The 27196-nt window shown below is 37.1% G+C and overlaps 1 protein-coding gene across 4 annotated transcripts in view; it reads left to right on the top strand.

Moving 5' to 3' along the window:
* The window catches only part of LOC116257489 (telomere repeat-binding factor 1), a 64603-nt gene that overhangs the window by 30466 nt on the left and 6941 nt on the right, over window positions 1-27196 (top strand). For 2 of the 4 annotated variants that reach the window (XM_031634293.2, XM_031634295.2), the window contains exons 8-10: window positions 11130-11480; window positions 24279-24396; window positions 25953-25999. In XM_031634293.2, coding sequence (XP_031490153.1) covers window positions 11130-11480; window positions 24279-24396; window positions 25953-25978 — 495 coding nt within the window. In that variant the 3' untranslated portion in view covers window positions 25979-25999. The remainder of the gene's footprint in view (window positions 1-11129; window positions 11481-24278; window positions 24397-25952; window positions 26000-27196) is intronic. The other 2 variants (XM_031634292.2, XM_031634296.2) reach the window with 1 other exon arrangement.

The raw sequence follows: 27196 nt of genomic DNA, 5'->3' as shown, positions 1-27196 counted from the left end.
TGCCCAAAAGTTACCAACGAGGAGATTAAGATATTCAAAAAAGAACAAGATGCAACTGAGACGAAAAAATCTTCATCCAGATCAAGTGTGTCTGTTCCTCTTTATGCTACTGAAGGAGGTGAAGATCCTTCAAAGAAAAGAAAAACATTAGCACAAGCATTCAATAATATGGGAAGGGCAGAGATGGATAGAAGAATCAGAAGGTTCTTTTTTGCAAGTTCACTTCCTTTTAATGTAGCCAGAAGTCCTTATTGGAAAGATGTTACAGGTTTGGCTAATTGCAGTTTGAGTGGTTATGTACCCTCGAGTTTAGAGAAGTTAAGAACAGTAATTCTTGCAGAAGAGAAGGCAAACATTGAAAAATTATTAGAGCCTATTTGGCAGATGCTAAGAGAAGTTGATAAAGAAGGGCAGAGAAGTTGATAAAGAAGGGCCCATGCTTCATAAAGTTTATGATATGTGGGATAACATGATTGAAAGAATTCAAAACATCATTTTTAGACATGAGAAGAAGAATGTTGCACTTGATGATTTTGAGTTTTTCGATCATGTGCATAGAATTTTAGTAAGAAGATGGAACAAAAGCAAGAACCTTTGCATTGTATGGCACACTCTTTAAATCCCAAATATTATGGACAAACATGGTTGGTAGGAGGTACTGGTCGTGTTCCTCCTAATCGAGATCCAGAAATATCAAAAAATGGGGAGATATGTTTGGGAAGATTGTATTCTGATTTTCATGGGTTAAAGATAATAAATAATGAGTTTGCGAGCTTCTCTGGTGGAAGAAATGATTCAATACAAGCTGCAATGGCATGAGATGTAGAAGATCCTGTTAATTGGTGGTTGTGTTTTGGAGCATCGACACCAAATCTCCAACAACTTGCGCTGATGTTATTATCTCAACCTGCAACCTCTTCATGTTGTGAAAGAAATTGGAGCACTTATTCTCAAATTCACAACATCAAGAGAAATAAGCTAACTAGTAAGCGAGCAGAAGATTTAGTTTATGTCCACTCCAACCTACGCTTACTTTCACGTACTTCAAATGATTACAAGTATTTTTTTTTTTTTTTGTATCTTTGATATGTAAACATGATTTAGTTTATGTCCACTCCAACCTCTTCATGTTTTAAAAGAAATTGTTGCAACTTGCAGTTCAGGATCATCGAAGTATTGGGATGTTAATCCAGAGGACATTAATGTGGAACTTGAAGGAGAACATGATTTGCATGCTTTTAACATGGACCTTACAGAACCTGTTGCTCCTTCTAATCTTCATGATGCGACTGAGGAGAATCAAGAAAGCTGACATGTTTGTATAATTGTATGTTAATTACTTCCATACTGTGTTTTGGATCATGATTTTATTCTGTTTGCAATTTTTGATATATATGTGTGAATATGTTATATATATATATATATATATATATATATATATATATTACGGCCATACCCCCATACCCAAATTTTTTGAAAATGGTCCGTACCCGTACCCGTACCTATGTGACATAGGTGGCTAAGGATATCACCTAGACGTATGGAGTTGATTTTAATCTTTTATTGATACATTCTCCCTTGTGTTTAGGTTATGAACTATTCGGCTCATTATTTTTGTTGTGGTACACTCTGATTGGCCTATGTATCAACTGGATGTGAAAAATGTCTTCCTTTATGGTGATCTTGAGGTGACTGTATATTTACAACAGCCCTTAGGGTTTGAGCGCCAGAGGGAGTGTGGGAAAGTGCATCGTCTGAAGAAGGTAATTTTGGGACTCAAGCTGAATCCCAGAGCATGGTTTCACAAATTTTCTGAAGTTGTTTCACTGTGTGGATTTGAGAGATCTCCTCTGGACCACTCTCTGTTCATCAAGAAGACCTCCAAAGTATAGTTGTTTTGGTATTCTACATTGTTGACATTATCTTAACAGGTGATTGTGATCAAGAGATTTTGGCTACAATGACTTTCCTTCATAAGCACTTTGTTACAAAAGATTTTGGTCACTTGCAGTATTTTGGGATTGAGATTGCCTATAACAAGGAATGTGTAGTTTTGTCTTAGAGGAAATATATACTTGACCGATTGCAACATACAGGGATGTTAGGAGCCAAGTTTGCGAATCTTCCTATGAATTCATGTCTTCATCTTCACAAATGATCAATCAAAGCTAGTGGATTCACGTTCTTACAGGTCCTTCATTGGCAATCTTCTTTTTGTTACTATGACTAGACCGAACATTAGCTTTGCCATTGGGAAGCTAAGTCAATTAATAAAAATGCCCAAAAAAGTTCACTAGGATGCTACATTGGTGGTTTTAAAATATCTAAAGTCATCCCCATGCAAAGGGCCTCTTATTCAAGAAAGGTGAGTCTCTAGAGATTGTTGCTTATGCTAACTAGGTAGGGTCTGTAGATAACAGAAAATCCACCACTGTTTGTGTATTTGTAGGAGACAACCTCATATCATGGAGAAACAAGAAACAAAGTGTGGTTTCTTGCTCAAGTGTGGAATTAGATTATAGAGCAATGTTTCAAATGGCTACTGAGATGCTAACAAGCCTAAGTGTTCATGTTCTTTTTCCTATGAAGATGTATTGTGATAACAAGGCTACCATTTGCATTGCTAATAATTTAGTGTTCATGAGAATAAAAGCATATTGAGGTGGGTTGTCATTATATTCGAGATCTCGTTCAAGGGGGTGTTGTGTCTACTATTCATGTAGCATCTGAAGATTAGGCGGTGGATATGTTTACTAAGACTCTTCCTATTGGTGATTTTTCTAGATGTTGTAACAAGCTGACCATGGTCAATATCTATGCTCCCGTTTGAGGGGGAGTGTTGAAACTAGAAAATTTATGTTTATGTTGGGTAGTTTTTTGAATTTTTAGAGAGTTAGAGTCCTCTTTATGTCTTTCTTAATATTTTTGTGGTGTTCTTTTGTAAGAAGACTTGCTGCCCCTTAATCTTTCTTAAGTTAGAGTGTAGGATCAGCTAACACATAAATTTTTTGCTCTTTCTCTCTTGCCGTGAGTTCGAATAGATACTACGACTATGGAACAAATAGCCAAGTATAATTATGCTCATAAAGCTTAGGAGTTTCTCAAGAAAACCCATAGCATGAAGGATATAGTGCAACCTTCAAATGAAGATTGCAAATTTCCAACAAGAAGATAAATCTATCAAAATATGTTGGAGAGATTAAACAATTAGCGGATACACATGCCTTATTCAAACCTGAATAGTTGGATCCAAGAAACATAGTATTAAGAGAGAAGCAAATTCAAAGGGGAAAAGTTTACAAATTCGTTCTTGGTCTTAGAATAGAATGTGATCGGGTCAAAACTTCATTTGCTTCATAGACATAAAGTGCCATCTATGAAGGAGACCATAACGGAGCTACAAATGTTGGAGAACAGACTTAACTTTTTTAAGGAGAAGAATGAAAGTGTTCTTGCCACTTCAAGACTGGTGCTCATATAAAAACTTGTAAACCTCCTTAGTTCAATCCTTAATTATAAGGAAAGCAACAAAGATCATGTGTTCATTGCTGAAAACAATGACATATAAGCTTAAGTGTCCCAAGTTAAAGAAATTTGATAAGAAGACTAGTGTGGCTAGAGTAATGCATAATGAAGGCAAAGAAAGCATTCTTCGACCTAGACAAGCTTGTAAGTGCACTCCAACCAAAATTCATTGATGCTCTTCAATCGCTTTTTAAAGGAAGAGTTTGTCCAATTTTCAGAGCAACGGTGGCATCTACATCTTCAAATAAGTACTCTTGGATACTTGATTTGGGAGCCTCATTCCATATGACTCTTTGTGGTTCAATACTTACTGAATGCACTAAGGAAAAGTCATGCCCCGTTGTTAAAACCGCTGGTGGGAAACCTCTTGAAATTAAATGTATTGAAAATTACAAAATTTTAATTCAAAGGTCTTCAAAATACCTAAAGCTATTCTCAAGCTTAATTTGAATCTTTTGTATGTTTCTCAAATAACTGATTATGGATACGATATTGTATTCTCACACGATAAATGTTTTGATATAGGACCATCTTTTGAAATAGACGATTGGGAAAGACTTTAGAAAAAAATAATCTCTACTATGTTAATTATTTAGATCTTTCTAACCCTACTTGCAGCATTATCAAGAAAAGTGATTCAAATTTCGTATCAATGATCATGATGATGATATTTTGCACTCTTTATATGATGAAGATTCCTTAAATGAGATTTGACAATATTTCGTTTCATAATAGACCATCAAGAGAAATAATAGTTTATAGGAGTAGAACTCAAGAAAATGCCCAAGAGTGTCAACCTACTCTTAGGAGATCTTAAAGAGATAGTAATCAACCTCGAAAGTTCGTCTTGTATGAGTCTTTTTCTCCCAAAGATAGTGCTTGCTTTTTGATTATTCACTCTTTTAATAAACCTTCATCCTATCTTGAAGCCAAGACACATCAACATTGGAAGAAGTGATAATACAATGAGCTTAGTACCTTTGAAAACAATAAAACTTAGGAAATTATTTCTTTTCCCACACGAAAAAGGCTATAGGGCAATGCTATAAAAAGTGTATGTAAGACGTATCAGTCGGGCTTTAAATACATTGTATCATAAAATATTGTAACCTATCATAACCGTATCGTATTTTGAAAAAAAAATCAGAAAAAATAGAAAAAGATTTTGAAAAAATCATAAAAAATCAATAAAAATCAAGAATAATATGTTCTCATGAAAAACATGTTTTACAGAATGATAGACTTATTATTACTATAAACTATGAAGTTATGGTTCATCATTCATAAACATCAAAATTCATAACAATATCAATCTAGAAAGCACAACAAGGAACATAACATAACATATATCATAATTTCACAACCATAGATTCATGAGTCATAAGGCCCATAAGTCTATGAGATATCACATCAAAAAACAAGTTTTAAATGTTATGTATTACATCACAAGATGATCATGAAATTGGGAAAATGTTCAATGTCAATACATATAAAATGAAAGCACTTTCGACTCTCATTCGTAATCTTCATCATCTTAATTCTCATCCTGATCTCCATCTCCATCTCCTTCTTCATCTTCATCTTCATCTTCATGAATTTGAAGATCCTCACCAACATATCCGGCAGGCTCTCATTTGTTAGCAATTTCTGTTGCTTTAGCTTCAAGGTTGAAGTATTGAAGATCATCATCATCAAATATTATAGTTGGTTCTTCCTCAATCTATGCTTCTAGATCTTTAAAGTTTTCTAAGCTGATAGGATCAATCTGAGATGTGTGCTTTCTGTTTTCTTGTTGATGTTTTTTGTAGTTGTCTATGTTAAATAAGAGAAAACTTGTTCATAGATAATTATAGTATAAAAATAATGTAAATATTAAGCTGTATTACCTTTGTTTCAACCTCATATTATATTGAACAAAGACAAGCTCATTCAACCTTTTGTGTTCGAACCTATTCCTTATCTTGTTGTGGATATGTTGAAAACACTCCAATTCCTTTCGCATCCACTATCACTGCATGTCTGCTGAGGACTATAATTGCAAAAAGTCTTAGGTTTGGACAATCATGCCCAAACCTATTCCATCACAAATCTAAGCAAAAGTAAAACGAATCTCATGTAAAAGTTAAAACAACAAAAAGAATCAAAGGCAACAAGTGCAAAGTTAATTAAAAATCTCTATGTATTTACCTGAACGCATAGTTGTCCTGGCTTGAACGGCAAAGCTTATTCCCATGTCTCCTCCACAATTATCATATAGATCCAACTTATTGTGCACAACATCTTGTGCTCTAGAATCTGCCACTAACACTTCAACACAATTTAATAAACCATGCTTGACTTCTCTGTCATTTTTAAATGTAGTTTAAAAATCTAATTGCAGGATTTAGATAGTAAGTTGCCACATGAGGAGGTTGATGAAGTTGTCCAGTCCACCTTTTATCTATAATCTTCCATATGGGCATATATAATTTTTTCTTCTCTTTCAAGTTGTCTTGAATTGCCTCTTTTGCTTTATCCATAGCCTCATATAAGTACCCTATGGAAGGCCTATCTTTGTTGTCATCTTACTTGAGAACTTTAACTAATGGAACACATACCTTCAATAGCTTCACACATGATTCCCAAAATTTGTTATTAAATATAATACCACTACTAAAGAAGATTTTCTTTTATGAGCATGTAGATATGCAGCCCATTCTTCACTAGAGAACATCTGCTTCAACGGAGTTCTTTGTTTCAGTATACTCTGCATAGTCAATACATTTATGGCAAATGTAGTTTGTGCATGTCATATTAATTCAGCTCCTTTTGTAAATTTTCTTATCAAAATCAATACATATGCATGATTATAGATAAATTTTGTAATCTCCTGGCATTGGTCAACGGTTGATTTCATATGATACATCTCACTAAGATCTTGAAGCATTAGATTAACATAATGAGTGGCACATAGCTTCTAATAAAATGTTCTATACTTTTGAAATAAAATATCCCCTGCAGCATTATCTATAATAAACTGTACAATGTTTGCAAGTCCAACCTCTTGTATGACATTATCAAAAACATTGAACAAAATCTCAGTAGTCTTAGGAACATCGGACAAATCAAGGGATTTCAAGGACATTGTACCTTTAGAGCAATAAATAAGAAAATTAACAAGTGTTTCTGACCCTGCATCAGTCCATCCATTTGATATAATGGAGCAATCTATTTCCTTCCAGCTTAATTTCAACTGGTTGCAATGTTTCATTACTTCTTTCACTGTAGCTTCAAGAATTTTGGCCCTGAATCGATGATATGATGGCATTTTGAATTCAAGGCCTATAGATGCAATTGCATTTGCCATGGCCTAGAACTGAAAGAAATCAACTGCATTAAAGAGAATACATGCATCATAAAACCATTTTCCTAGCGTCAGTTGTGCTTGATGTAGCATATCGTTGGATATCATAGTAGCACGTATCTGGGGTTGACAACCTGGGCTAGTATAAGAAAGGAAAAAGTTCCTAATAGAACCAACACTAAACCGACCACTAGAAACTCTACCACTAGGTTGATGACCACGCCCAATATCTGGTGCATCTCTTCTTTTCCTCTCCAGATGGTCAAATCGACCTCCTTCATACATGATTCCTTTTCCTTTACCTCTTGAGCTCTCCACACTATTCTTAGACTGATGTCATATTCATCATGTTCAACGTTTTCATCCGCTTCTTCTTCTTCTTCATCTTCCCAAGGCTCATTATAGCATTCATTTGCCTTTAACATTTGTTTTTTTTTTTACCTTCTTTTGATGTAAAACATTGAGCATATCTAAACATTGCTAATGCACAAATGGAGACAAAGGTTTGTCTGATTTTTCAATGCATGGAGCTATATCAGAACATGTCCCTGTGAAATGGTGTTTCATTCTAATAATCCCTCCTGAAAATGTGTTCTCACAAAAACTACATTTGATTCTTAACTGGTCATTCTCCTTCACCCTTTCGCACCACTGCCATGTGGGATCAGACGATGCCATATCCTCACACAAAAACGAAAACCTATGGTAAACTTAACGAAAAACAATTGAAATCTTTCAATCTACGGTAAAAATATATGAATCTATGGCTCTATCACATGAGTACTCCTGTTGAGGAGTACCCTCACGGTACCGGTACGACACCGGTATGGGTACGAGCCTGGGTACGGCAGTGGTGCGGTCAACGCGGCAACGGGTACAGTCAACGTACTTGGGATCAATTTCATCCATTTTCTGACTCGGTCAACTTTGACTGAGTCCAAAGTTGTCCAGTTTTTTATTTTAACGTTTAAGTTTTTAACATTTTAATGCGCTCTTCTTTCCATTTGTCCTCGGCAGACGTCGCTTTCCGCCAGCGAGCGACCAGCGACCGACGACCGGTTCTTTGGTTCACGACCGACGCTGTTCCCTTTTCTTTTCTATCTTGCCTTCTCTGGCTTTTCTCTTTCTGTATTGGTTCTGTGCATATGTTCTTTTTATCCCAATATTATGTTCAGCTGCTATGATTATTTACCATATGGGATGCATTTGTTTGCAAAGAAAATCTTGACTGGTTGGGGAAGTTTAGTGACTGATGGTCTAAGATTTTTGTTTTTGTGTCTGTCTTTGCAGCTCTTACTAGGTGCTTTTTATATAAGTTGTACTGGCTGATAAGGGAAAAGAAACGATGCCTATGTATATGTTATTCTGTTTGTAATTTTTTGATTATATATATATGTGTGTGTGTGTGTGTGCGAATATGTTACTCTGTTTGAAATTTTTTGACATATATATGTATATGTGCATGTGAGTGTACGGCCGTACCCCCGTATCCCCGCACCCAAGTTTTTTAAAAATGGTCCGTACCCGTACCTATGTGACATAGATCTATAGTAAAAACAAGAGATTTTATACCTTATGGAAAAGAAATAAAAAAAAATCTCTTTCCTCCTAACGTTGAATCAGCCACCCATGCACAAATCCACAGTTTAATCGAGATTTCATGGTGAAAATTGATGATTTCATGGTGAAAATCGATGATTTCCCTCCAAGGCGGCACAATGTCTATGGTTAGAAATGAAGAAGGGGCGGGTTTTTAAAAAGAGAACGTGAAAAAAGGGGGTCGAGACTCCTTTTTCTGAAATCAGCCCGTATTGTGAGATACGGGGCATATCGCACCGTATTATACGATACGGTGTCGGTATCGCACGATACGTGTGATACAGGCATTATACACCACCTGTTCATGATGCAAGTGGTGTATCCTGTCGTCTTTTGTAAACGATACAATACGTATCGTACAATACGACCCATATCATACGATACGTACAACAGTGATATAGGGTGTAGTTGAGTTATATATAGTTTAGTTTGGAACTGATGGTTCACTTGAAAGGTATAAAATTGGATTGGTTGCTAAGGGATATGCATAGCAGTATGGCATAGGCTATGAGGAAACTTTGTTCATGTTGCTAGAATGACACTAGCTGGGAACCTTATGGCTGTAACCTCCATCAAGTGATGGTCTATATATCAAAGGGATACCAAGAATGCTCTTTTAAATGGTTATTTGAATGGGAATGAGTACGTGGATTCACCCCCTGGGCTTGATATTCCTAAAGGTAAAGTTCATCTTAGAAAGACATTGCATGGCTTGAAGCAAGCTCCAAATGCTTGGTTTGATAGGTTTATTAATGTTATGTTTAAAGTTTAAACAAGGTTTTAAGTCATGTTATTGCCATGTTTGTTAAAAATACTACTATAGCCATAATTTTGTTGCTTTTATATGTAGATGACATGATCATTATAGATAATGATGACAAAAGAATTATGCAAGTAAAGTATTTTCTGAAGAATAAATTTGAAATGACTGATTTAGGTAATGGAACATATTTTCTCGGTATTGGACTATTTTATAGTAGAAGAGGATATTTACTGTCACAAATGAAGTTTACTAGTAATATCATAAGCAGGTTCACAGATGACAAGGTGATTCATATTCCTGAAGCATTAGGAATAAAGATGAGGATTGATTATTGGGAAGTTCTAGAGAATCCTATACCTTTTCATCAATTGGTTGGAGCTTTTACATATCTATCTATTACAGGGCTAGACATATCTGATGTTGTACATGTAGTAAGTCAATTTCAACCTAAGTCACTTGAGTGTAGAGTGCGGGTGCGGGAGTGAGAGCAGGATGCTTCAATCACAAAACCAGTATCTCACATGAGAAATTAGTTGCATGGCTGCTAGATTTAAAAGTTAAAAATCCTACAATCACAAACTATTATACAATTAACTAATATATAAATAAGACAGGGCTCGGACAACATAACTAACAAGTAATAACTAATATATAACTAAGAACAGCATTCGTCAACTGAAAAAACATGGCTTGGACATCATAACTCAACAAAAACAGCATAGCTCAAACAAAAATACTGAAATAGATGAACATTATAAGTTATAACTACTGAACAAAGTAGTAAAGAAGCAAAAGAAGATAAAATATCTTAAAGAAAAACAAATAACAACAGTGAAACAAGTGAAAAAGGTAGAACAACACACAAATTTGGGAAAATCAGTATGAAATAGGCCAACACATGAAAAAAACGAAATAAACAAAATGTAAGCATTGAACATTCGTAAGGAACAAAAAAGCACACGAATGATTTGTAAAATCACTGTCGCCGGTCGCTGCTCGCCATCGGGCATTGCTGTCGCCGATATATTTCTTCTACCGCCGAAAGCTGATGTTGCCAGGCGGTGGAGATAGGAGCACCAGAAAACTCAGATTTTTTGCTGGAGAAGTCGTCGAGGAGAAGCTCAGAAGTCAGAGGGAGGTCGAAGGAGGTTGGCAGCACTTGAACTCTCACACACAAAAGGGTTAAACCCTAAATGTGTGAAGTTTAACAATAAAACTTAAATTTAAGTAAGAAAACAAAGACAAAATTGTCCTTGGGGCACGTTGACTGCACTGACTCGGTGTTGACTCGTGTCGGGTGCGTGTCGAAAGCATACTGTTTTTACACCCATGCTTGGTAAAGCTTTAAGGCCTGGTTGTTATGCTTTAAAATTCAACAATACAAGTTATTCACCTTTGGTTTGAGGTTTTTCCTTTGTGTGAGCTCTTGGTGAGGCTGGTGTGACGGTGTCTTCAAGTGTATGTTGTTGAAGAATCTCTGTTCACTAATTCAGCTTTGATTTACATAGCCATGGGGTTTGATGAGCCTAAGTGGCGAATAAGTCTTCTAACTCAGGTGTGGCATCCCTGCATAACAAATTAATGTCTAGCTTCTTTTCCTGAAGAATTATTGTTCATACCAGCAGCAAATGAGTTGCAATTTGCAAGCTGTAGTGCCATGTGGCTTGCTTTTGATGTGGATCACTTCCAAGGCCTGGTCTTCCTTTTCCGAGTTTCAGTTATGACTGTTCTTTTTGTGCTAATTTATCCTGCATCAGTAACTTCGGAAATAAATTGGTCCATCTGAATATTGGCTTCCAGTTTCTTAATTTTTCCTCGGGTGATATTGACTGGATTACTTTAATCAGGAATGGCTTTTTTCTCTATAGTTATTGTGATTAAAATATCCCATTTTTCCAGGTAAAGCGCCGATACAGGATTGCACCAAATTTGTCAATTACAGAGGAAAGAAACTCTGGGTCGTTACTCCTAGAAGGATCAAGGCACAAAGATTCTTCTAGATCAGAGAGGGATGATTTGAGGTTTTTAACTAAATCTCATGTTGATGCCGAGCTAGCAAAGATGAGGAATATGAATGCACTGGAGGCTGCTAGGGCTGCTGCCCAAGCAGTTGCTGAGGCAGAAGCAGCCATGGCTGAAGCAGAAGAAGCTGCAAGGGAGGCAGAGGCAGCAGAAGCTGATGCCGAAGCTGCACAAGCGTTTGCCGAGGCAGCAGTGATAGCCTTGAAAGGCAGGAATGCATCAAAATTGGTAACTGTTAGAAACTTGCTGTCACGGTTTTTTACTTGAGGTCACTCACCACAAATATTTTTATGAACACACTGCAGTTACACAATTCTAAGTTTTAAAGAAATTATGGAGTTCTTAACGAATATGAAATTTTTTTTGTCCGCAAATGCTTTCCTTCCAAGCCTAGTAACACAGTTCATGCTTCATATGCGGTTTTTTGAATTTTGATATCTCTAAACTGAGGTTGTTGGTTCACAAATTTTGAAACAGGTCACCTATGCTTTATTGGTCTCTGACATCCTAGATCAGTTATTTTTATATAACACCCATACTTTTAGTGTCTAACAGAAATAAAAATAAGAAAAGTTGAGATACACATAAAAGTTGAGCTACTTAGAGATTTTCAGATATTCTAGTTTCATGCTTGATTTAGAAACTAATTCTTTAGATACCTCTCCTAACTCACACGTTACCATGGTCAGACCACATTTGCACAACATAGAATTACCTAACTACCCATAAAGGTGCATTTTGTGAATATATTTGTAGGTGGACTTGCTTTTGAAAATTTCCAAAACATAGGCATGTTTGAGAAACGTAAAAAACTATGAGTATATCCTAGAAGTTCAGAACTTGTGTGTACTATTGGACATTTTCCACTGAGCTGAATGTTCTTCAGAGGATCTTAAAACTGATGTTTGCCTTTAAAATTGAAAGTTTGTTGTTTGAAAATACTAATAATTTAGTTGTGTCTTTTAAAAACTTATATATGTTTTGTAAAATTGGAAAAAGAATAGTTAAATCATGGTTAGGTGAAAAAAAAGTAGTCAAACTACAGTTTCTTTTATTGATTTGTATTCATTTGTTGCTTTTGTAAGAAGCATTAGATGTAATACCTTACGTAGTCCACAACTAAGGTGCCTTTTCTGATCCATGGTCACAAATATCTCCAATATCTAGAAATTTTCCCAAAATATGCCATTTTATAGTCATCCAATGATTATAATATCCCTACGGCTGACATAGGTACGTTGCCCTTTTGTAAGCTATGTCACACAGACTCGCCAAAACAGCAAAAACACCCGAGTCGAGTCGACTTGGGTGTGGGTGTTCCTCCGACATGGCACCGAGTATGGTCACGAATCCGGTGCGGTCAAATTGTGTTGTGGTCATTTTGTAGTCTTTTCAATTTTTTGAAGGAATGATGCTTTTGTTGTCAGTTTTGTTGTTTTAGTATTTTGCTGCATACTTTCTGCAGTTTAATAGTAGATATTATATGCTGCTGATAACTTCATATAATGCGGAGTACACTCAGTAGGGGGGTGCTAGTGAAGCTGTAAACCAACTGCAAAGGTTCAATAGTCATGCTCGTTGTTGAATAATATGTGTGTAAGGTAAGGCTGGGCACTGGGCTGGGGCCGCCGACCCGGTACCCGGCCTGACTCGGGCCCGGGTGGGCCGACTCGGGCCTGATAATTGGTTTTTTTAATTTTTTTATTAATTTATATATATTTATAATATTTTATTACAATTAATTATATTTATATATTATTTTATAGTAAAAAATATATTTTTAAATTTAATAGGGCACCTGGCTCGGGTTTGGGTTTTCTGGGCCGGGTCGGGCATGGGCCGGGCTCAGGCTTTCTGGGCTGGTCCCAAGTCAAGCTCGAGCTTGGGTTTTTCGGGCCGGGCTCGGGCTTGGGTTTTCCTAGTCGGGCTAGGCCCGGGCCCTGTTTTTGGATGTTGGGCCAGCTCGGGCCCGACTCATTATCGGGCCAGGCCGGGTCGGCCCGATGCCCAGGCTTAGTGTTAGGTGGTGTTTTGAATACTTAAGAGTTTTAGGCACAACTCTTTACAAATAAATGTTCTAGTTTGGACTTATCTTGTAATTTGTTGGTTTCAAATCACCCTAATTCTCATTTAACATGAGATTAGGGCAGATTAATGAATCACAAAAATAGTTTTTTTCTCTCTCTCTCTCTCTCTCGTCCTTCATGCAACATGGTATTAGAGCCCAACCCTTCTTGGTACTGAAACCTATTTCTCTTCATCGCCTTTCTCATTGTACCCATCCTCTTCCTCTTCTTCTGTTCTCATGAAGGTTTTTGTGGATAAAACAGTTGGATCATGCATATTGGGCTCGATCTAGGGTTTTCTTAACAAAAAATTAAATCCCTAGATCGATGCCTTGTTGAAGTAGATGTGGATGTAAAAGAGTTAATTGTTCTTCAAGCTAGATGGACATCAAACTATATTAGTGGAGCATCCTGGTTCAAAGTTCACGTCAAAATCAGAGTTCAAGTCAAAAGTGCAAAAGAGTTAATTGTTCATTCAAGCTGGATGGACCTCAAACTATATTGGTCGAGCAGCATGGTTCAGAGTTCAAGTCAAAACGTTGCAGGTTTCTTCTTCCTTGTCGTTCGTCATTCCTTGCTAAATTCTGACGTTTTTCTTCCCTTCAACATTTGATCTATTACATCGTGGTCTCCTGCTACGTGTGGAAACATTTGTAAGTGTTAAAGGTATCTGCTCATGTCTATGGATTATGCGATCAGCCCTCAAGTAGTGGCGTGGCGTGGATGTTAGGTCTGATAAAACTATCGTGAATTACATGTGGATGCAAACGGAGCATGAAAAAGAGACCTATGATGATCAGTTTCTTGTCTACCATGGACCAGTTCTCTACGTTATGAAGTGGTATTTTTGTTATTGCAGAAGGTTCCTTATCATGCTTACTCCTGCTGCATATTCTACTTCCTGCTATGTATTCTAGTCAGTTTGGGTGGTTTTGTTCTTTTTGTGTTTTCACAATGGAACTTGGGCAGCAGTCTAATATGGTAGACTGCCCTAAGATTGAGTTTCATACTGAATACAAAGTTGTTGGGAATCTATTCTTCTATGGTTCTACTGTGAAATTAGATGGTTACAACTATGAAATTTGGGTGTGTATGTTTATGATCTGTAGTAAGACATCAGAAAGACCACATCATTGAAGAAGATGAACCGTGTGTTAAAACATGTAAGTATACCACATGGAAAGAAGATAATAGTATTGTTATGTCATGGATTATAAACAGTGTGCAAACTGATATTGCTCCTATTCTTGCTTACTATACAACTGCCAAACGTGGACATTCTTGAGACAGACTTATTCTCATGACAAGAATGTTTCAAAAATTTTACAAGTTGAGGAGCAATTACTCAAACTGCAACAAGGTCACCTGGAATTATCTCAAACATTCTTGAGGCATACTTATTCTCATGACAAGAATGTTTCAAAAATTTTACAAGTTGAGGAGGAATTACTCAAACTGCAACAAGGTCACCTGGAATTATCTTAATACATTGCTTCAGTTAAAGCAATATATGAACGATTGAAGGCTCTTTGACCTCCATGTCAGGCATGTTACATGGCTCATTTTGACCGGACAATGGTGGCAAAGTTCTTAGCTGGTTTGCCCCCTAAGTATGAGTTAGCTAAAGTACAGATGCTTATTGGAGCAGAAATTACAGATCTGGCTGAGGCATATGATACTCAGTAGATTGGTTGCATCTCTCTCTCAGTCCCAGAATGAGTCTCCTATTGCAGCCTTAGCTGTGTCTAGAGGGCATGGACAGGTCACAAGGGGAAGAGGCTCAGGTCGTGGTGTAGGGGGCATATGAAGATTTCAGTATACATTTTGTGGAAAATTGGGACATTTGGAAGATAGATGTTGGGACAAAAATGGTCGACCAGCTTCTAGTTCCCATGGTAGAGGATTTAGTGCTTCAGGTGGCAGAGAGACCTTCTCTTCGTAGATTCCTGTAGGCTTTGCCCAAGCTGCTACACCACTTGGAGAGACTCCTTCCATGACGAGTCCTGATAGCTCCACTGTGATTATAAGTAAGGTAGAGTATGATCAGCTTATAGCTCAGCGATTTCTTCATGCCATGATGTCTACAGTTGCCTCCTCGGTTGTGGTGGATTCCTCTTTATCTGTTGGTAGTAGCTCATGTGAACCAGGTACCATGTGGATTATTGATTCTGGGGTTTCAAAACATTTTTGCAGTCAGCCTCACTTATTTACTTCATTACATCGTTTTTCACAGCTTCAACATGTTAAACTTGCAACGGGAAGCTTTCTCCTATTATTGGAATTGGGGATGTAAAACTCTCTAGTTCTGTCTTTCCTTCCAATGTTTTATATGCTCCAGAGTTTCCTGCTAACCTTCTGTCTGTTACTTAGTTGACGAATGATTTGCGATGTAGAGCCATATTTGATCTTGGTTCATATGTTTTTCAGGACTTGCAAAATGGGTGGCGGCCATGAGCACAATGGAGTTTACATACTGTTGAAACCAGTGGAGAGTGTGTCTATGGCTCTATCTAAGCCTACCCTTAGTGGCATCTCCAACTAGGTCATCCATCATTGTCCATGCTTCGTGGTGTCCTCCCTAATATTTCTATGTCTAAATGATTCCAGTGTGAGGCCTGTCAATTGGGCAAACACACTAGAAGTAGTTTTCTTTCCAGTATTAGCCCATCGAGTCATTCAGTTTTTTATCTTATTCATGTTGATGTTTGGGGGCCTAGCCGGGTTGTAAGCCGGGCCAAGTTTAGGTATTATCTTGTTATTGTTGATGATTCTTCTCGTCTTAGTTGGACGGTCTTGTCAAAAGAGAGGTTTGAAGTTATTTGTATTCTTCAAAAATTTTGTTGTTCAAATAAAGACTTAGTTTGGTTCCATTGTCAAAAACATTCACACTGATATATTGCTGTAATTTTACACCAAATATGGAATTTGCCCTCAATTTACTTGTCCCCACACTTCTCAACAAAATGGTATTGTCCAACGTAAACATCGTTAGTTACTTGATATGGCTCGTACTTTCATGATATATAGCTGTGTTCCAGCCTAATTTTGGGGCGACGCCATTATCACTATGTGTTACCTGATTAACCGTCTTCCATTATTATCCATTGGCAATCAAATTCCTATTCAAGTTCTCTATCCAGATAGACCCCTATTTTCCTTTCCACCCAAAGTCTTTGGGTGTACTTGCTTTGTTCACATCCTTAGTCCTAATAGAGACAAACTTGCTGCACAATCAATTAAATGTATTTTCATCGTTTGTCCAGAACACCAAAAGGGCTATGTCACATGGGTACGGGTACGGGTGCCGGTGCGGGTATAGGTACGGACCATTTTTAAAAAACTTGGGTACGAGGGTACGGCCGTACACACACATATATATGTCAAAAAATTTCAAACTGAATAACATATTCGCACATATATATATCAAAAATTACAAACAGAATAACATATTGTTGTACACACACACAATGTTATCCGTATCGTACGATACACGTATCGTATAGGTCAAGAAAACCTATACGATACGTGTTTGAAACACGATACGCGTCTGTATCGTATGCGTATCGTCCGTATCGTACGATACGGGAGAAAACACATATTTCTTTATTTTTTAAAAGTTTAAACACTCCTCCCCCTCTCTCTTCTTGTATTTAAAGACTCCAATAGACGTAGGAGGGAGAGATTTTGCCCATTTTCATCAAAAATAACCAAGGATTCATCAATTTGGAAGATATTATCGTTGAATCAGGAAAGTTGATAACTATATGTTTTGAACTTATAAAATTGTGATGTAATCTAAGTCCTAAAACTCCAAGTCCTAAGACACTAAGTCCTAAGATTCTATAAAATTTTCAAGTTTAAAATCGTGATGGATGCTTATATGTTATTCTTGAAAATTTGATTTCTTATTTTGGAATGTGTCGTTAATACACATGAATGTTCCTTATGTATGATAAACTTTTTAATATTTGAATACATTTTTCTTAATTTCTGATTTTTTGTTCATTTTTTTCAGATTTTTAATGATTTTTAAATATTTTTTAAAATTAAAAAATTAATTTTACGATACGCTACCCTACGTTTGCGATACGTTACGATATGGCGTATAGGTCGGCCCGACCGATACGCGATACGCTACGCCTTTTATAACATTGCACACACATATATATGTCATTTCTTTTCCTTTATCAGCCATTACAACTTATGTTTTAAAAGCACCTACCTAGCAAAACAGCTGCAACACAGAACCAATAGAAACAGGGATCATTCCAAATAGACTTCCAGCAGAGATGAAAAATCTATAACTCCAAACACTCTATTGAGTACAAAGACGACGCCATTAGACGCTAGCAAAACGCCTATCATCGTGTCAGTTTGTCATCGATGCCGAAAATTGGTGTGAAGGCAGTTCATGGGGCATATGCACGTGCCTCTGGCAAGCGGGAGACACAAGCAGATCAGACGGGTACTTGTCGTTGTTCATATTACTAAACTTACAAAAATCCCTATTTCAGACAGTTTTACATTGAAAATGGGGAAAGCAAAAGGAATAAGATAAACTCTTGATTCGATTTTGATCCTGATACGATAAAAAGGGATGGCATTGTGGTAGACCGGCGAGGATAAACTAGAACTTCTAAAAATCAAATCCCCATACTTCAGTCTGAGGGTTTCGAGCAGTAGGAGAGGGCTTCCGGCGAGTGTGCAGGGGTGGTCGCAGTCACCGTCGGCGGTCATCACCGACGATGAAGGCAAGGGTGGAGCCGATGAAAATGAAAAGAAAAATGAAAAAAGTAAAAAAAATACCGTGATAGTCGCCGTTGCCGTCGCCAGTCACACACGCCGGAAGTCGTCGCCAGTCGCGCTGCCGTCGCTCGGTGAGAGGTAAGAACAGAGGAACGAATGTTTTAAGGGTTTCGTTTCTTTTTTTGTAACATTAAAATGGTTTTAAAAGTTTAAATCAAATAATCTTTAAAAATAAAAACGGATGGATTTGAACTCCGTCAAAGTTGACTGTATCAAAAAATAGACGGATACGGTCTTTGGTACGTTGACCGTACCGGGTACGGTCAACGCCGCACCATCCTATACCCAAGCCCGTACCCGTACCCGTACCAGTGTCGTACCGGTACCGGACGGATACTCCACCCTCATGGTCGTACCCATGTATCTTAGCAAAAGGGTTATATCTGTTTTGACTCCCATACTCATAAGCAGTACATCAGTGCGGATGTTACATTTTTTGAGTCACGTCCTTATTTCCAGTCTACTCCATTACTATCAGACATGTCATCATCTATTTCTTTACCTATACCACTAGTTCCCCTGCAGTCTATTCCTTGTGATTCATCCCCCAGTGTCACTAGATTCCATGATCCCCCACTAGTATATACCTACCGACATGCTTTTGCTCATGACTGCCCAACAGTTGCTTATCAGGATGTAAGTATACCTGACGTCACTAATGCTCCTGCACAAGATGCTTCTAAAATATCTTTGGATTTACCGATTGCCTTACGTAAAGGCAAACGACAGTGTACTCTTCATCTTGTATCTCAGTTTGTTTCTACTAATAGTATTTGTGGTAGCCTACAACAATTTGTGTCAGCCTTGTTAATGCATTTTGTTCCCTCCAATCACCAACTGGCATTACTTGACTCGAAGTGGCGGCAGGCTATGCAGAATGAGATGGAGACATGCAAAGGGAGGGAATTGGTTGATCGCTCTTCTGGTTGTGATGTCGTTGGCTCCAAATTTGTTTTTACCATCAAGTACCTATCGAATGGCTCAGTGGAGCGTTACAAAACTCGTCTTGTATTAAAAGGGTATACACAAACATATGGGGTCGATTTCTTTGAGACCTTTTCTCATGTGGCTGTGATGGGAACCATACATTTTATTGTGTCTGTTGTTGTACATTTTGATTGGCAGATGTCAAAAATGTTTTCTTGTATGGGGACTTTGATGAGACTGTTTATATGCAACAACCTCCTGACTTTGAATGTCAGGGTGAGTGTGGTAAGGTGTGCAGGTTGAAGAAAGCTACATATGGCTTGAAACAAAGTCCTCGTGCTTGGTTTCACAAATTCTCAGAAGTTGTATTAGAATGTGGTTTTAAGAGGTCTTTGTTGGACCATTCGTTGTTCATCGAGAAAGGATTTAGAGGCACAGTTGTGCTAGTTGTGTATGTTGATGATATTGTTTTGACAGGTAAATATGAACAGAAGATAGCACTAACAAAAAACTTCTACAAAACACTTCGTTACCAAAGATTTTGGCTAGCTATGGTATTTCCTTGCCATTGAAGTTGCTCATAGTAATGGAGTGGTGTTATCACAAAGGAAGTATGTTTTTTATCTTTTACAGGACACAGGGGATGCTAGGAGCTAAACCTGCGACTCTTCCTATGAATCCATGACTACATTTATATGATGATGACTTAGAAGAGATAGCTTCACAAGCCTAGATCGTTGATTGGTAAGCTTCTTCATGTGACCGTGACTCGGCTAGATTTTAGCTTTGCTATGGGAAAATTAAGCTAATTCATGGAGAGACCAAAAAAGTCACATTGGGCTGCAACTATGTTAATTGTCAAGTATTTAAAGTCCTTCTGGCAAAGGCCTTTTCTTTAAAAAAAGGTATATCTCTTGATGTTTAAGCTTATAATGATGGAGATTATGCGGGATTGATGAGAGGAAGTCTACCATAGGGTTTTGTGTGCTTGTGGAAAGAAATCTCATATCTTGAAAGAGTAAGAAACAGAATGTTATTTTTAGGTCCAGTGTGGAGTCTGAATATTGTGCTATGACTCAAACTGCTGCTGCTGCTGAAATGACTTGGTCGAGATCCTTACTTGAGAGTCTCGGTATTTCTACGTTTATACCTATGAAGATGTTTTTTGATAACAGGGCTGCCACCTACATTGCCAATAATCTTGTTTTTCATGAGAGGACAAAGTACATTGAAGTATATTACCATTACATTCATGATATGGTTCAAGAGGGAATCATCTCCACTATACATGTAGCCTCTGAAGATCAAGCAACTGATATCTTTACTAAAGCATTGCCTATTGCATAGTTTTCTAGATGTTGTGATAAGCTGAGCATGATTAACATCTATGCTCCAGATTGAGGGGGAGTGTTGATGTGTGTTAGGTGGTGTTTTGGATATTTAAGAATTTTATGGACAGCTCTTTACAAATTAATGTTCTAGTTGTGGAATTATCTTGTAATTTATTGATTTCACCTTAATTCTCATTTAACGTGAGATTAGGGCAGATTAATGAATCACGAAAATAGCTCTCTCTCTCGTCCTCTTCTCTTCTCCCTTCTGGCTTCACGCAACACTCGTGTTTATTTGCCAGGAAGTGTACCGCCTCCGAAGCACACAACTTGGCTACTTCCTTATTACATGAAATTTTCAATCTGCATGCTTAGCAGAATTCCAAGCACATTGTCCGACTATATTGAAAATACCTACTTGATTACGGCAAAGTAGGAACACCCAGGAAGGCCTTTTAATGTTGAGCATCCCTACATGGGCAATGGGTTTACTTGCAGAGGACCCTAAACAAAACAAGTAACGGGGAAAGCAGTGGCATTCACCACCCCTTCGCAGAGGTTGTTGTGGAGAACAACTGCATGGCCATTGTTTATAGACACCCTTTTATCCACTGCACTTGCACGAAGTGCCTCGATAAGTACACAGCAAGCAACACATTACTCACGACAAAGACACTTCTCATCCAGCAGCAATTTTGTTACAGCGGTTCACACCTTGAGGACAAGGTGTTTCTCAAAGGAGGGAGTAATGTTAGTTGTCCAGGTTTCGGGTTTGGAACTGGGTCTGAAGTGGGTCTACTGGATTGACCCAAAAGATAGATATAAAGAATCCGGGAGGGCCTTTAGTGCTGTGGTAGTAATAGGGATTTTCCTCTGGTGAGGGTTGCTCTAACTCGTTTAGGGCAGTGAGTGAGGGTGAGTGTTTTCTTGTAGCGGGTGGAAGTTAGCAGGAGGTGGCTAACAATTATGCAGTTATAAAATTTATAATACTAGATATATAACAGCTACTTATTTAATGTCTGCTTATATTATCTGAGTAAGATTGTAAAATTTGAAATCAGACTCCAGGGTATATATATTACATGGAAGAAATAGAATGCTAGATTTTGAAATCTAGGATGTGACTTTGTATTATATGTATATACATACACACCCTTGTTGCACCTGTACCTTTTTTTTCTTTGAAATTTGTTTCACCCTGCACCCCATACCCATGTGACGCAGTTTGTAAATACATGGTCTATGAGAATTTAAAAGCATAATTATATATATATATATTAAATAATATGCTCAATTGTTTTTGCAATTGAACTTATATTTTGAAATCTTTTCACAAATACATCAAGATTTTGAAAAAGTTGCAACGACAAAGAACTTGGTGGGCAAAACGCATGCATAAGCCCTAGGTGACCATGTAGGTAACTATAACACCCCAATTAAAAGTGTAGTTATGTTTCTAATATTGTAACGAATCTTAGGGGACTTATAAAGAGGTTGGCTAAGTGATGGTGTCTTGGTTCCTAGCATTTTTTGGGTTTAAACGGAAGTTGGTAGGGGATGGGTTGGGATCTATCGAACATGGAACCTAAGCTTGGTGTAGGATGGGTTGGGTTGTTATAGTGGTGTGAAAGTCGTTTAATGCTTGACTTGGCGTCCCACATGCATGGACGTGTGTGCTATAAAGGGGGTGGATTCTAACACCCGAGTAAAAAGTTTAGTCCTATACTAAGTCACATGGGTACTTTAAAATGCACCCAGCACCCGTGTCGACAAGACACAGGTGCATGTGACGCACCCAAGCTGCGCCTGATTATCGACACAGGTGCAGGACTGCAGGTGCGGAGACAGGTGGGGCTCCGACACGCACCCAGGCCACACCTGATATTTTCCCTTTTTTTCTCACCCTTTTTCTCCTTTTCCTCGCCCTTTTTCCCTCCTCTCTTTCATTCTTCTTCAAACTTTCAGCTTTGCCCCTCTTTTTAAAAAAGAGGGCAGTCAAAGGTGCAGCAGTCGTCCTTTTTAAAGGACAACCAGTCTGCTGTCCTTTAAAAGGACTACCTGACTATGTATAGTTAAATGAAAACCTTTATTTTATTTTCTTTTTCCTTCTTTCTTTTTCAAGCTTCCAACTTTTCTCTTTAAAATGGAAGGCAGCAAAGGAACGACCAGTCTGCTGTCCTTCGACTAGACTGCTTACATTAAAAAAGACTTCATTTTATCCAATTTAGAATTTTAAAAATTAACTGCCTTTAGCATGCCTGACCTTTAAAAAGGATGGTTAGAATGCCTATATTCTGAAAGACCATTATTTTATTCAATTTAAAATTTTAAAAATAAATTACATTTCTGTTTTCATGCACCCAACACTTCCATGCAATTTAAAATTCACCCAACTGCGTTTGGCATTAGCTCATATTTGTAGTGTGTTTGACTGTTTTTCAGTTCTTTTTTGTGATGTTCAGGATTTAGTGATTATTTTCTGAAATGTGGAATTGTTTGATCATTGTTTTCATGGTATACACTATACATGCTTGAGTTTGACTGTTTAAGTGTTAATGTTTTTCACCTAGATCAGTTTTTGTTTTGCTGCAATTATGGTTATACTGTTTTTTAATGTTTACTTGCTTAGCATGTTTTTATGTCTAAATTTTGCTGGGTTTGCTGTTTTTTATAGTGTCCATCATTTGATCTGTTTTGCTGCAATGACTGTTAGCTCCGAATGTTTGAAGTGTATTGTAAACATTTACTCATTTACCATTTACTGATTTAAATTTGGGTATTTTACTTAGCACCGAATGTAGATAGTGTAAATTTGTAATTTTTTATGTTTATAGACAATTTTGTTATGTGTGTGTGTATACATATTTTATAGTAATAATAATGATAATAATAAATTACCCTCGCCACACCTAAATTTTTTGGAATATGCTGCTCCAACACTAGCACCCGCACCTTGCACCTACGTGACATAGGTCCTATATTTAAGATTATGAAGAATGAAGCTTGAGGGACTTATAAGGGGGTTAGCTAAGTGATATAAGGGGGACCGGATAAACATAAGGGTGAATGCCATTGACACCCTCTTTCTTTTGTGCCTACCGACACCAGCCGATTGCCGACTTATACTAAAATACTAAAGACCACCTCACATCGAACTAGTAGATCTTACTAATACAAATTGAGGTCTGTATTGCTATTAAGGTTTACAGATGGCTTTAATTGCCTATTGGTTAGTTTTGTATTCCCTATGTGTTCACATGTTTTAAGGTTTCTAATTCTTCATTTTTGTTTCTTTCCTTTCATTTATGTACTTAACTTTATCATAGATACAGGGTTCAAAATATGAATGAGTTGCAAGACAATAAGCCCTAAACTTAGAGAGAAAACGTGAGACACAAAACTGATGGCATTTAGTGTGATTCTTTTGAAACTTATACGATAGGTAGTTTAATTTTGAGAAAACTTTCAAAGGAGCCTTGGTAGTTGCTCTTTTCTTTTCTTGTATAAATGATGGGACTATTGGACGTCCCCTCTCCGGTGTACGTTAAGTTCATCCTTTACATAGTCATGCTTTTAGTTTCAAAATAATCATTATCACAGGTATTATTACTAAGCTTACAACAGAATTAAATAAATATTCATATCATCACCATGAGGCTTCCGTTCTTCAAAATTGTTTCATCTTATAAAACAGAAATAACAAAATATCTTTTTCTGTAAATGCTTGATATTTGATTCCATTTGTAAATCAATCTTCTTCCCTATGGGTTTCAGTATCTTAAGGATTAGATGTTCTTTCTACTATTTCTGTCTTATTCTTACATACTGTGAAGAATACCAATTAGTTGTCTATGGATGATGAGATTCCATTTAACTTTGATATCCCTGCTCCCTAGGGATCTCTTGTACATGTGGGAATGTTGTCTTCTTACTGTATGCCCCAACAGGCCATAGGCAGCGCTAATGATATGATAAGATGGTGCAAAACTATACAAAAAGCATGCATTACATCAGGCAAATCTTTCCTCTCTCTTTACACACATGCACACATGTTCATATGCATACATATATAACTTGTGATTTTCAATATCATGCAATTCCTTCATTATGAGATCATTTACCTGAAAGGGATATGAGAGGAATTATAAAATGGGATTGAAAACTGTTGCCTAAATCTCAGATAAATGGAAATTTTATTGATAAAACCTCTTCAATTGTAACCAATATCTTATCACAAATAACTTTAGACAGCAGGTTGATTGATCTACTTCTATTATGTCCATATTGTTGGAGTGTGGAGCCTGATCCATAATTCATAGGCTTCCCTAATTTTGTAAGGGCATGTTTCTTGCGGGTTTGCTCTAATCCCCATGTTTAAGAGAGGGGGAGGGGGGTGTTGGGGAGTTTCCTTTGTATTTTGATTCTCTCGTGGTAGTGAAGAAACTTCTATGTGTTAGCCGTGGATGTAGGAGAACTCTATCTCCGAACCACGTAAATCTTTGTGTTTTCTTCTTCTTTCTCTCATTCGGTTTTTTCTTCTCTTCGTATGTTAAGAGACTAGTGAGAGAGCCTCGTTCCTAACACATATCAGTGACTGGTGATGCCCTAACCATATATATTTATAAGTTGAGCTACCATTTGTTTGCTAGATCACCAGTTTGATCGAAAAAGATCACACCTATACTTGATAATAAATCTGTGGGAGAACCTCTGTACAATTACTTTTTGTTGCTGTGGAGTAAGCAGGAATTCTTATTCTATTGATTAGTAAGTAGAAGCAGAACAAAAGGCATAACCCATGCCCGCCATGCATATTGTTACTTGTGTTCCATAATGCTAATAAAACTAAATGAAATTGACTGTATTGATGATTTTTCTCGATTCATATTCATCACCAATTACGATTATTTTTTTAAAACACAAACAAGATCAGAATATTCAAAAGAAACAATTTTTTTTTTTATTCTTGCTTTTTCTCGTCTATTTAAAAGCTGAATGGCTGTTACAATTGAATTGATGAAATGATATAATTAAGTGAGCTGTTGGTTACCACTAAGGGTTGAGTAGTTCGTAGCTTTTGATACACACACACACTCTATATGTGTATATATGCTTCCATTCTATATGCTTTTCTTAAGAATATGAACTTTATTGGGATTTTATCTGTTGTGTTTGTAAGTTCTTTTGAACACCTTTTTAGTGTTTTTTGTGGTCCTTTACTGTGTTTTTTCTCTTTGAGCTTTTGTTATAGCTTTTATGAGCATGATTGCTGTTTATGGCTATTTAGATCCATATCTCCTTGTGTTGCACTTGTATGTGTGTGCGTAAACAAGCTTTTGTTGATTGTGCACTAGCATAGAGGATGTTCAAGTCAATCTATTCTATTATTTTAGTTGTTTAAGATGGCCTACCATTTTTCACTTAGTTACTTTGAAATTGTATAATTTTTCTTTTTGTGCATGCTTATCTGCTAGTTTATTTTTCACTTGGAAACGTTTAGTGGATGAAGTGAGTCATCTCTTGCTTTATCACTTTACCACTTGATATTCTGTTGTTTTTTCCTGTGTTAGGTAAAGTCTTCACAGAAGGAGTTTGAACAGATGCTTCACGAAAGCAGGTTTGTCTCAATTACATACAAGTAATGAGATTTTAACACCAGAATTAATTAGTTCTTGTTTTGTGAGTCTTAATTATTGGTTATTAGACAGAATATAAGTATCTCCTATTTCCTGTGTGGCCACTTTAATATGCTGTTGCTTGTTTAGTGCAGATTTCTTCCTATCGAAGCTTCTTAGGGAATAAAGAGATGATTTGTCAGTTGTAAATTAGTTTGTTGGGGTATTTAATGACCTGGTTAGCGGATCCCAACCCACCCCTTGTAGCTTTGGTTCCAGCCCCAAAAAAGCTAGGTGTTACGTTAATTGTTAGTGAAAATAGGAATAAGTATATATTAAGGATTTTTTAAAATATAGTCATCTCTTCATTTTAATTTTTAGCTATTTAACTTTTCGTTTCCCATGAATTCAATAGGTTAATTGCTAGAAATTAAATTGGTCCACTAAAAGATGGCTATATCAACTAAAAATGGTGTGGTCCTTGATTTGTGTGATTGTATTGGAAAAAGCACCTTTTTTGTCATTGTGCCATTATTGGTTGGACAATTTTGGCCTTCAGAAATCCTAATGAGGAGGGTGATCAAAAGAGGGAATATAACAAGTGACATAGTATTTTGGGAACAATTCAGCAATATCTAATGTATCTACAACAAAAACTTAGAGAGAAACTAGGGAAGACTAAGCGGAAAGAGAATTTCTTTGACATGAATTTCTTTGGGCATACATCACAGAAGTCACAGACTTCTAATGTAACCAGGCCCTGAACCATGTTAGATTCGAAGAGAACAGCAGCCACAGTCTATGTGATAATGATTGGGTTCAACGTGATGGGCATGTGTGATATTATTAGACTGTAAATAGTTTATACTTCTGGGATGCTTATGTCCATGTAAAAAATATACGATTTATATGATAATTAGGGTGAAAACTTTAGAGGTGCTGCTGATGCCCCTATGTAACAACCTGATCCACTCTTACACTGGGTTTAAGCCCTTGGTTTCATGGATCCTGACTTGCCCCCTAGCAGCTTTGGTTTTGACCCCAAAATGGCTAGGAACCATGACAACGAATCACTTAGCAACCCCATTTATGGCTCCCAAAATTCTTTCACAAACTTACAATCTTACATATGAGACCACATTTTTTGAGGTGTTATACCTGCTCCCATCCTTTACGTGTATTGTTTTTTTTTTTACTTT

Source organism: Nymphaea colorata, chromosome 7, assembly GCF_008831285.2.
Source record: "Nymphaea colorata isolate Beijing-Zhang1983 chromosome 7, ASM883128v2, whole genome shotgun sequence".
NCBI classification, from domain to species: Eukaryota; Viridiplantae; Streptophyta; class Magnoliopsida; order Nymphaeales; family Nymphaeaceae; genus Nymphaea; species Nymphaea colorata.
This window is presented reverse-complemented; position numbering and strand designations above follow the sequence as displayed.